This window comes from Chlorocebus sabaeus, chromosome 22 (genome assembly GCF_047675955.1).
Source record: "Chlorocebus sabaeus isolate Y175 chromosome 22, mChlSab1.0.hap1, whole genome shotgun sequence".
Taxonomy (NCBI): domain Eukaryota; kingdom Metazoa; phylum Chordata; class Mammalia; order Primates; family Cercopithecidae; genus Chlorocebus; species Chlorocebus sabaeus.
Window position 1 is genome coordinate 92,131,767 of NC_132925.1, and position 12,243 is coordinate 92,144,009.

Here is a 12,243-nt window from a genome sequence, read left to right on the forward strand (position 1 = left end):
GTGTAGTGGCGCTATCCTAGCATCCTTGCTCACTGTAGCTTTGGACTCCCGGGCTCAAGAGATCTTCCAGTTTGTGTGTGTGTTTTTTTGTTGTTGTTGAGAGAGTCTTGTGTTGTCACCCAGGCTGGAGTACAGTGATGCGATCCCGGTTCGTTGCATCCTCTGCCTCCGAGGTTCAAGCGATTCTTGTGCCTCAGTCCTCAGAATTGCTGGGACTACAGGTGTGTGCCACCATGCCTGGCTAATTTTTGTATTTTTCGTAGAGATGGGGTTTTGCCATGTTGGTGAGCCTGGTCTCGAACTCCTTACCTCAAGTGATCTGTCCACCTCAGCCTCCCAAAGAGCTGGGATTACAGGCATAAGCCACCGTGCCCGGCCACGATGATTTCTCACTACCTTCCCAGGCTGGTCTTGAATTCCTGGCCTCAAGTCATCCTCTAGCCTCGCCCTCCCAAAGTATTAGGATTGATTATAGGTGTGAGCCACCATACCTGGCCTCTTTTTGAGTTTTTTTTTTTTTTGAGACGGAGTCTCGCTCTGTCGCCCAGGCTGGAGTGCAGTGGCCGGATCTCAGCTCACTGCAGGCTCCGCCTCCCAGGTTCACGCCATTCTCCTGCCTCAGCCTCCCGAGTAGCTGGGACTACAGGTGCCCGCCACCTCACCCGGCTAGTTTTTTGTATTTTTAGTAGAGACGGCGTTTCACCATGTTAGCCAGGATGCTCTCGATCTCCTGACCTCGTGATCCGCCCGTCTCGGCCTCCCAAAGTGCTGGGATTACAGGCTTGAGCCACCGCGCCCGGCCTCTTTTTGAGTTCTTAAAGTAGCAGTGTTTTTCTTCTCTCCACTCATCTTTAGCTTTTAGCCTAGAGTAGCATTTAATAAAGTCATTGGTATGGAGTCTTTAGTCTTATTGTGAAATGTGCTTATATAGACCTAAGGAAACCAATGTATTCTATATCACAGAGCTCTATCTACATCACAGAGATTATAAAGTCAAATAGAGTTGGTAACATAATTGGTAGGAAGAAATGACATATTACTTTCAAGTAATCCTGTCTCCCTTAACCCCGCATTTTATGTATTCTGTTACATACATGATTTAAAAAAAAGCAATTGATGGCCAGGCGTGGTGGCTGATGCCTGTAATCCCAGTACTTTGAGAGGCCAAGGCGGGTGGATCACAAGGTCAAGAGATCGAGACCATCCTGGTCAACATGGTGAAACTCGTCTCTACTAAAAATTAGCTGGGCATGGTGACGCGCCTCTATAGTCCCAGCTACTGGGGAGGCTGAGTCAGGAGAATTGCTTGAACCCAGAAAGTGGAGGTTGCAGTGAGCTGAGATGGTGCCACTGTACTCCAGCCTGGTGACAGAGCGAGACTGTGTCTCAGAAAAATTCTGTCCCCTCAAGCTTACTTTGCCTTGATACACATGTACTAGTACTGTCTTCTGACATCTTAGCCTTCTTCTTCTGACTTCCTTTTAGGCTGAGACTTTGGGTATTTACTACATGTAAGTTTACGATTACACGTGACTAAACTGTAATTAAGCCCATCACATAGTAATCTAGCTGAGGAGACTTACGTAGAAGATAATTTTCTGAAACATTCCTTGTGTGACAGAGTTTTATGTATCCTTAGAATTGGTTGAGAAGCCTCATGAAATGTCTTTTTCTCCTGCTGCAAAAGAGATTACCAATTGAATTATGTTTTAGCATTTAGTAAAATATCTTGCATGTTCTGAAAGTTAATGTTTCTAGTACTGCATACAATTAAAGATTGAGTACATTCTTTTTTTTTTTTTTTTTTTTTTTGAGACGGAGTCTCTCTCTGTCGCCCAGGCTGGAGTGCTGTGGCGCATTCTTGGCTCACTGCAAGCTCCGCCTCCCGGCTTCACGCTGTTCTCCTGCCTCAGCCTCCCGAGTAGCTGGGACTACAGGCGCCCGCCACTGCACCCGGCTAATTTTTTCTATTTTTAGTAGAGACGGGGTTTCACCATGGTCTCGATCTCCTGACCTTGTGATCCGCCCGCCTCGGCCTCCCAAAGTGCTGGGATTACAGGCGTGAGCCACCGCGCCCGGCCACATTCTTTCTTTTATATATGATATCTCAAAGTGTAAGGTAATATAATTATTTTATCACATTGAGCAATCTGAAGTCCAGTTCCTTTTTTTACTAGTATTATGGCTTTGAACAGATCCCTTAAACCTCTCTCTTTTGGAATATCTTTTTATTGGATTGACTGTCAAATGCAGTTTATATGTGGAATGTTACCAGGACAGGAGTGGAACAAATTGATTGCTGTTTCTTGCCTTGACCCTGAAATTACCTACTCTTTTTGCTACCAGGTTGTACCGGAAACATTTTATGTATTGTCCTACAATTTATGCTGAATATTTAGCTGTTTTATATATATAGATATAGAGATATATATATATATATATTTTTGAGGTGGAGTCTCGCTCTGTCACCCAGGCTGGAGTGCAGTGGTGCGATCTCGGCTCACTGCAAGCTCTGCCTCCCGGGTTCAAGCCATTCTCCTGCCTCAGCCTCCCGAGTAACTGGGACTACAGATGCACGCCACCTTGCCTGGCTAATTTTTTTTTGTATTTTTAGTAGAGACAGGGTTTCACCGTATTAGTCTCGGTCTCCTGACCTTGTGATCCACCTGCCTCGGCCTCCCAAAGAGCTGGGATTACAGGCATGAGCCACTACACCCGGCCTTAGCTGTTATATTTTTAATGAAACCTGCCTTAGTGATTGTTTTCTAGGGATACCCTCCAGAGGGATGCAGAGGTCTAACTGGCTTCTTAGAATCTTAGGAAAGAGACCTTAATAGGTCATAATAATAGTACCTTCATTGATTTGATGATCAGGCCTTTATGTGTAAGCATTTTAAATGAATTAACAGGCTGGGCACCGTGGCTCACGCCTGTAGTCCCAGCACTTTGAGAGGCCAAGGCAGCCAGATTGCTTAAGCCCAGGAGTTCAAAACCAGCCTAGGTAACAAGGCAAAACCTCTACAAGATGATAAGTAAATGAACCAACAGCTCACATTGATTGAGTACCTTCAGTGTTCCTAATGCCTTAATTCATTGTATTTGTTAATTCAGTTGTAAAGAATTCTAATGATATAGGTGTTATTGTTATTACTTTGTTTCTTTTTTGTTGTTGTTCTTTTTTGTTTCTTTGTTTGAGACAGAGTCTCACTCTGTCTCCCAGGCTGGAGTGCAGTGGCGTGATCTCAGCTCACTGCAAACTCCAATCCCTGGGTTCAAGCGATTCTCCTGCCTTAGCCTCCCAGGTAGCTGGGACTACAGGCATGTGCCACTACGCCCTGCTAATTTTTGTATTTTTTAGTAGAGACAGGGTTTCACCATATTGGATAGGCTGGTCTCGAACTCCTGACTTTGTGATCCGCCCAAAGTGCTGAGATTACAGTCATGAGCCACCTTGCCCAGCCTTGTTGTTGTTCTTTTTTTTAACAACAAGTGTGCTCCACTGCACCTGGCTATTTTAGTTTTATTTTTGAAGAGACATGGTCTTGCCTAGGCTGATCTCAAGCTCCTGGCCTTAAGAGATTCTCCCTGCCGCCTCGGCCTCCCAAAATGCTGGGATTACAGGCATGAGCCACGGAACCCACCCTGCAACACACACTCCCCCCCTCCCCCCACTCCTTTTTTTAAATGGAAGGTTTGTGGAAACTGCGTCAAGCAAGTCTGTTGGTGCCATTTTCCCAACAGCATGTGCTCACATTGTGTCTGTGTATCACATTTTGGTAATTCTCACAATATTTCAAACTTTTTTAGTTGTTTGTTTATTTGTTTTGTCACCCAGGCTGGAGTGTAGTGGTATGATCTCAGCTCACTGCATCCTCCACCTCCTGGGTTCAAGCAGTTCTCTGCCTCAGTGTCCCGAGTAGCTGGTATTACAGGCACCCGCCACCACGTCCAGCTAATTTTTGTATTTTTAGTAGATACGGAGTTTCACCATGTTGGCCAGGCTGGTCTTGAACTCCTGACCTTGTGATCCTCCCCATCTCGGCGTCCCAAAGTCCTGGGATTACAGGTGTGAGCCACCACTCCTGGCTTACTTTTTTAGTATTATTGTATACGTTATGGTGATCTGTGATAGATGCTATTTGATATTATTTTAATTGATTTGGTTTAGCACAACACCCATAGAAGATGGTGAAGTTAATTGATAAACGTATGTGTTCTGACTTCTCCACTGACTGGCTACTCCTCTCTCTACCTCGTCCCTGAGACCCACAAGTATTAAAATTAGGCCAATTAATAACCCTACAATGACCTCTAGCTGGTCAAGTCAAAGGAAGAATTGCTTATCTGTCACCTTAAATCAAAAGCTAGTCGTGATTTAGTTTAGTGAGGAAGGCATGACAAAAGCCAAGATAAGCTGAGAACTTGGCTTCTTAAGCCAAACAACCAAGTTTTTAATGCAAAGGAAAAGTTTTTGAAGGAAATTAAAAGTGGAACTCTAGTGAACATGCAGATGATACGGTGCAAAACATGCTTATTGCTGATACTGAGAAAGCTTCAGTGGTCTGAAGAGGAGATCAAAGCAGCCCAACATTTCCTTAAGCTAAATTCTAATCCAGAACAAAGGCCTAACTCTCTTCAATTCTGTGAAGGCTGAGAGAGGTGAGGAAGCTGCAGAAGGAACGTTTGAAGGTAGCAAAGGTTGCTTAATGAGGTTTAAGGAAAGAAGCCGTTTTCAGAACATAAAAATACAAGGTGAAGCAACAAGTGCTAATGTAGAATCTGCAGCAAGTTATCCAGAAGATTGAGCAAAGATAATTGGTGAAGCTGGCTACACCAAACAACATATATTCAATGTAAATGATAGTCTTCTATTAAAATAAGATGCTATTTAGCATCTTATTTATAAGATGCTATGCATCATATTTATAAGATGTCATAGTTAGAGAAGTCAATGCCTGGCTTTAAAGTTTCAGCCAGGCTGTTTTGGGGCTTAATGCAGTTGGTGACTGTAAGTTAAAGCCAGTGGTCATTTGCAGTTCTTACAATCTAAAGGCCATATAGATTATGCTACATCTTCTTTGCCTGTGCTCCATAACAAAACTGCAAAGCCTACATGACAGCACATCTATTTACAGTATGGTTTACTGAATACTTTAAGCCCACTGTAGAGACCTACTGCTCAGAAAAAACAATTTCTTTTGAAATACCACTGCTCATTGACAGTCACCTAGTCACCAAAGCCTCTGTTGGAGATGTACAAGGAAATTAATGTTATTTCCATGCATAGTAACACAACTTCCATTCTGCAGCCATGTTTTAAGGAGAAATTTGACTTTCAAGTCTTGTTATTTAAGGAATACATTTTGTAAAGATATAGCTGCTATAGTTAATGGTTCGTATGATGGACCTGGGCAAAGTAAATTGAAAATCTTCTGGAACAGATTCATCATTCTAGATGCCACTAAGAACACATGTGATTCATCAGAAGTCACAATATCAACAGTAACAGAAGTTTGGAAGGCGTGGATTCTGACCCTTATGGTTGACTTTGAGGGGTTAAAGACTTTAGCTACAGACGTGGTTCAAATAAGAGAACTAGAATTTGAATTGAAGCCAGAACATGTGACTGAATTGCCATGATCTCATGACCGAACTTGAACATATGAAAGAGTTGTTCCTTATGGATGAACAAAGTGCTTTCTTGACATGGAATCTACTCCTGGCATAGCTGCTGTTAACATTGTTGAAATGAGAACAAAGGATTTTAAATATTACATAAATTTACTTGATAAAGCAAACAGCAGGGTTTTGAAAGAAAGTCTACTGTGTGTAAAATGCTGTCAGCATCACATGCTACAGAGAAATCGTTTATGAAAGTAGTCAATTAATGTGACAAACTTTACTGTTGACTTATCTTAAGAAATTGCCACAGCCACCTTAACCCTCAGCAACCACCACCCTGATCAGTCAGCTGCCAGCATCATTGAGGCAGTATCCTGTATCAGCAAAAAGACTGATTTGCTTAAGTCTCAGATGATTGTTAGCATTTTTTTTTTTCTTTGAGGTGGCATTTTGCTCTTGTTGTCCAGGCTGGAGTGCAATGGCGTGATCTCGGCTCGCTGCAACCTCTGCCTCCAGGGTTCAAGGGATTCTCCTGCCTCAGTCTCCTGAGTAGCTGGGATTATAGGCACCTGCCACCACACCCAGCTCATTTTTTGTATTTTTAGTAGACACAGTTTTCACCATGTTGGCCAGGCTGGTCTCGAACTTCTGACCTCAGGCGATCCACCCGCCTCGACCTCCCAAAGTGCTGGGATTACAGGTGTGAGCCACTGGGTCCGGCTGTGATTGTTAGCATTTTTTAGCAATAAAATATTTTTAAATTAAGGTATATACGTTGTTTTCTAAAACCGTGTAAACATAACTTTTGATTTTTGTTTTGAGAGACAGGGTCTCTCTCACTCTCTTGCCCAAGCTAACGTACAGTGGCATAATCATAGTTCACTGCAACCTTGAACTCCTGGGCTCAAGTGATCCTCCCACTTCACGTCCTAAGTAGCTGGGACTACAGGCATTTTTGCTTGGCTTTTTTTTTTTTTTTTTTTTTGAGACGGAGTCTCGCTCTGTCACCCAGGCTGGGGTGCAGTGGCTGGATCTCAGCTCACTGCAAGCTCCGCCTCCCGAGTTTACGCCATTCTCCTGCCTCAGCCTCCCAAGTAGCTGGGACTACAGGCGCCTGCCACCTCACCCAGCTAGTTTTTTTTTTTTTTTTTGTATTTTTTAGTAGAGACGGGGTTTCACCGTGTTAGCCAGGATGGTCTCAATCTCCTGACCTCGTGATCCGCCCGTCTCGGCCTCCCAAAGTGCTGGGATTACAGGCTTGAGCCCCCGCGCCCAGCCTGCCTGGCTAATTTTTAAATTTGAGACAAGGTCTCACTGTGTTGCCCAGACTAGTCTTGAACTCCTAGGCTCAAGTGATCCTTTCACCTCAGCCTTCCAAAGTGCTGGGATTACAGGTGTGAGCAGCTGCGCTTGGCCTAAATGTAACTTATTTTTTATTTTTTTGAGACGGAGTCTCACTTTGTCCCCCAAGCTAGTGGTGCCATCTTGGCTCACTGCAAGCTCTGCCTCCCAGGCTGAAGTGATTCTTCTGCCTCAGCCTCCAGAATAGGTGGGATTACAGGCATGTGCCACCACACCAGCTAATTTTTGTATTTTTAGTAGAGACATGGTTTCACCGTGTTGGCCACTCTGGTCTCGAACTCCTGACCTCAGGTGATCCACCTGGCTCAGTCTCCCACAGTGCCAGGATTACAGACATGAGCCAGCACACCTGGCCATAAATGTAACTTTTATATACGTCAGGAAACTAAATTTGTGCAACTAATTTTGTAATGCTTTATCACAGTGGTCTGAAACTGAACTTGACAATATTTCTGTGTTATGCTTGCACATAGTCCTAGCTTATGGCTCAAGGCCAGAAACGGCATTGATTCACTTTAAATAATGATAATTTGTGATGACCTTGGAAGTAATTTTAAGAAGTAGTAGTACCTGGCTAGACACAGTGGCTCACACCTGTAATCCCAGAACTTTGGAAGGCCAAGGCAGGCGGCTCACCTAAGGTCAGGAGTTCAAGACCAGCCTGACCAACATGGTGAAACCCCCTCTCTACTAAAAATAGAAAAAGTAGCCAGGTGTGGTGGCAGGTGCCTGTAATTCCAGCTACTCAGGAGGCTGAGGCAGGAGAATTGTTTGAACCCAGGAGATGGAGAAGGTTGCAGTGAGCCAAGATTGTGCTGCCACACACTCCAGCCTGGGTGACAGAGCAAGACTCCATTTCAGGAAAAAAAAAAAAATTAGTAGTACCCATATTACTGATATGGGTACCCAGAAAGAGAGAGATCTGTAGAGAACTAGCTAATAGATGCTCGAATTACTTTTTCTATACAGCAGTCTAAACTGTGTGGACAATTTCTTGGTTTATTGTTGTTAATCACTATTTTTTTTATTTGACTAAAAATAAGCAATACTTTTTAAATAAAGTCTATAAGTAAAACCATGCTTTTAGAATTTGTATGGAATTTGTATCTGGGATCTCATAGTTCATTTGCCATGTGCTTTATTTTTGTGGTTTTTGTTCATTTGCTTTCCAGGGAACATTTACGGATGAGAAGTCAAAAGCTTCCCACCACATTTACCCATATTCTTCCTCACAAGATGATGGTAAGTTGGTTTTGCGTTGTGAACGGATAAGCTCATACATCATACCATATGGATTTTATGTCATATCCTCAAAGTCTTAAACAGAATAACCAGCTTTTTATTTGTTTTTGTTCTGTTTTGTTTTGTTTTTAAGATGGAGTCTCTGTTGCCCAAGCTGGAGTGTAGTGGCGCGATCTCAGCTCACTGCCACTTCCACCTCCCGGGTTCAAGAGATCCTTCTGCTTCAGCCTCCTGAGTAGCTGGGAATACAGGTGCTCGCCACCATGCCCAACTAATATTTGTATTTTTATTAGAGATGGGGTTTCATCGTGTTGGCCAGGATGGTTTTGATCTCTTGACCTTGTGATCCGCCCACCTTGGCCTCCCAAAGTGATGGGTTTACAGGTGTGAGCCACTGCACCCGGCCAACATTAACTTTTAAAAGATGTAGTAGAAGCTGTGCCTAGAGGAACATTTATTTCTTTATATTAGGAAAAGAGAAAGGTTAGAAGTCAGTGGTCCAAACATCTTTCTCAAGAAATTAGAAAAACACCACCAAATTAAACCTAATGAAAAAAGGAAATAATTAAAGAGCAAAAATCAATGATGTAGAAAATACACATTAGTGAGATATTCAGCAATGTCAAGTGGTTCTTATGAAAGACTAATAAGGGCCGGACGTGGTATCTCATGCCTGTAATTCTAGCACTTCTGGAGGCCAAGGCAGGTGGATCACTTGAGGTCAGGAGTTTGAGATCGGCCTGACCAAAATGGTGAAACCCCATCTCTACTAAAAATACCAAAAATTAGCCAGGTGTGCTCGCACCTGTCTGTAACCCCAGCTACTTGGGAGGCTGAGGCAGGAGAATCACTTGAACCTGGGATGTGGAGGTTGCAATGAACCAAGATCTCGCCACTGCAGTCCAGCCTGGGTGACAGAAGGAGACTCCATCTCAAAAAAAAAAAAACGGACTAATAAGGTGGTTAAATCCAGGTGTGGTCATATGTGCCTGTATTTAGCTCCTCTGGAGTCTGAGGTGGGAGGATCACTTGAGGTCAGGAGTTTGAGGCTGTGGTGTGTGATAATTGTGCCTGTGTATAGCCATTACACTCCAACCTGGGCAACATAGTGAAATCTTATGTCTTAAAAAACAAGGCCTGGCGCTGTGGCTCAGGCCTGTAATCCCAGCATTCTGGGAGGCTGAGGCAGGTGGATCACCTGAGGTCAGGAGTGCAAGACCAGCCTGACCAACATGGTGAAACCTGGTCTCTACTAAAACGACAAAAATTTAACCGGGTGTGGTGGCAGGTATCTGTAATCCTGGCTACTCGGGAGGCTGAGGCAGGAGAATCGCTTGAACCTGGGAGGCGGAGGTTGCAGTGAGCTGAGATTGTGCCATTGCATGCCAGCCTGGGTAATAAGAGTGAAACTCTCTCTTACCAAAAAAAAAAAAAAAAAAAAAAAAAGATTCCTATTGGTAAAAGAGGAAAATATCTAAAACCTACGTTAAAATAATTAGATGAATGGATAAACAAAATGTGGCATATACATACAGTGGAATTTTTAAAAAAAATTTTTTTTGAGACGGAGTCTTTGCTCTGTCACCCAGGCTAGAGTGCAGTGGTGCGACCTTAGCTCACTGCAACCTCCGCTTCCCGGGTTCAAGTGTTTCTCCTGCCTCAGCCTCCTGAGTGAGACTCCGTGTCAAAAAAAAAAAAAAAAAAAAAAAAAAAAACCAACAAAAAAACCCAATTCTGTTCTTCTAGCTAAGCTAATTTCAATTAATTATTATATTAACTGTATGATATGCTAATTATTAACTGTATTTTATATTATACTAATTATTATATTAACTGTATATTTTTATTTTCTGTATTTGTGTTGCTCTGGCATTTGATGCCCTGGGGAGAGATTGCCCTTTTGAGGGCTAGCTAATTTCTAAAGATAATAACTTCTCTAGGAGCACATCTTTCATATGTAAACCAACCAATCTGAGTATATAGCTGTAACCATCTCCTTATCTAACTCACACACCAAACCAATATTTCCCCTTTTCTAAATCATTCCAGGGTGAGGTACTAGGCAATTAGAGACAACCTCTGTGCCCCAATGTTTCTTGGAATTATTCAGCCATCCCCACCCTAAACTGTTTACTCTGCCCCGTGTTACCTTTTCTATGGAAACCCCAATACAGGCTTTGGCTTAGGCTTCCCCTTGTTCCTGTCTTCTACCTCTTGACTATTGTGATGCTTCTGCAGTGGCTCTGCATGGTATGTTCTTTCCCTTCTTTTGGGATATGTAAGTAATTCATCTTTCAGTGGCATTGGCCTTACTCTTGTCATTCAGCCATACTTCTATAAATTAATTCCTGGGTATAAATTTATAATACCTGGGAAGAGAGTGAGTTTACATCTCACACCTCTTGTTGTTTCTGCTATTAGGAAATTTTTCAAAGACAATTAAAAAAATTGTCTTGGCTGGGTGTGGTGGCTCACGCTTGTAATCCCAGCACTTTGGGAGGCCGAGGCAGGCAGATCACGAGGTCAGGAGATGAGACCACAGTGAAACCCCGTCTCTACTAAAAATAAAAAAAAATTAGCTGGGCACGGTGGCGGGCGCCTGTAGTCCCAGCTACTCAAGAGGCTGAGGCAGGAGAATGGTGTGAACCCAGGAGGCAGAGCTTGCAGTGAGCCGAGGTCGAGATCGTGCCACTGCATTCCAGACTGGGCTACAGAGCGAGACTCTGTCTCAAAACAAAACAAAAAAAACCAAAAAAATTGTCTTGATAAAAATCAAAAATTGGCCGGGCACGGTGGCTCAAGCCTGTAATCCCAGCACTTTGGGAGGCCGAGACGGGCGGATCATGAGGTCAGGAGATCAAGACCATCCTGGCTAACACGGTGAAACCCCGTCTCTACTAAAAAATACAAAAATCTAGCCAGGCGAGGTGGCGGGCGCCTGTAGTCCCAGCTACTCGGGAGGCTGAGGCAGGAGCATGGCGGGAACCCGGGAGGCGGAGCTTGCAGTGAGCTGAGATCTGGCCACTGCACTCCAGCCTGGGCGACAGAGCGAGACTCCGCCTTAAAAAAAAAAAAAAAAAAAAAAAAAAAAATCAAAAATTTTTTTGGCCGGGCACAGTGGCTCACGCCTGTAATCCCAGCACTTTGGGAGGCCAAGGTGATAGTTCACCTGAGGTCAGGAGTTTTGAGACCAGCCTGACCAACATGGAGAAACCCTGTCTCTACTAAAAATAAAAAAAATTAGTCAGGCGTGGTGGCGCATGCCTGTAATCCCAGCTACTTGGGAGGCTGAGGCGGGAGAATCGCTTGAACCTGGGAGGCAGAGTTTGCGGTGAGCCGAGATCGCACCATTGCACTCCAGCCTGGGCAACAAGAGTGAAACTCCATCTCAAAAAAGAAAAAAAAGTCAAAATTTGTATCAAAGTCAGCTGTGGTTAGGAAAGATATGTTTTCTTGTTTTTCTCATTAAAGTGCATAGTCTTTGACAAGATAATCAGTATTCTGAAAGTCAGCTTTTACTAGTCAGAATACCACCAAGACACTCTTTTTTTTTTTTTTTTCCTCTGCCATGTTGAGTTACCAGGTTAGGGAACAGGACCTGATTCTGTCATTTTCACCTTTTGTTTTGAGGTGGGGACTCACTCTTGCCCAGCCTGAAGTGCAGGAGTGCACTTATTAATAGCTCACTGCAGCCTCAAACTATATGCTCAAGTGATCTTCCTGCCTCAGCCTCCTGAGTAGCTGGGAGTATAGATGCACACCACCATGCCTAGCTATTTTTATTTTTAAATTTTTTAAGTGACCGAGTCTTACTTTGTTGCCCAGGCTGGTCTTGAACTCCTGGGCTCAAGTGATCTTCCTGCCCCTGCCTCCAAAAGTGCTGGGATTACAGGCTTGAACCACCACACCTGGCCCCCTTTCACTTTCTTGTGAGATGGTTAGGTGAGTCATTGTATACTTTAAAAACAGCACAGGTGTAGGGGCTTCATGGCTTTATTCAGTGAAAACAAGGCTATA

General features: G+C 43.6%; 1 protein-coding gene across 1 annotated transcript in view; it reads left to right on the forward strand.

Annotated features, from left to right (window-relative positions):
• SMARCC1 (SWI/SNF related BAF chromatin remodeling complex subunit C1) overlaps positions 1-12,243 on the forward strand; it is a 191,170-nt gene that overhangs the window by 52,267 nt on the left and 126,660 nt on the right. The window contains exon 6 of the mRNA XM_038004010.2: positions 8,157-8,226. Within this exon, the coding sequence (XP_037859938.1) occupies positions 8,157-8,226 (70 nt within the window). The remainder of the gene's footprint in view (positions 1-8,156; positions 8,227-12,243) is intronic.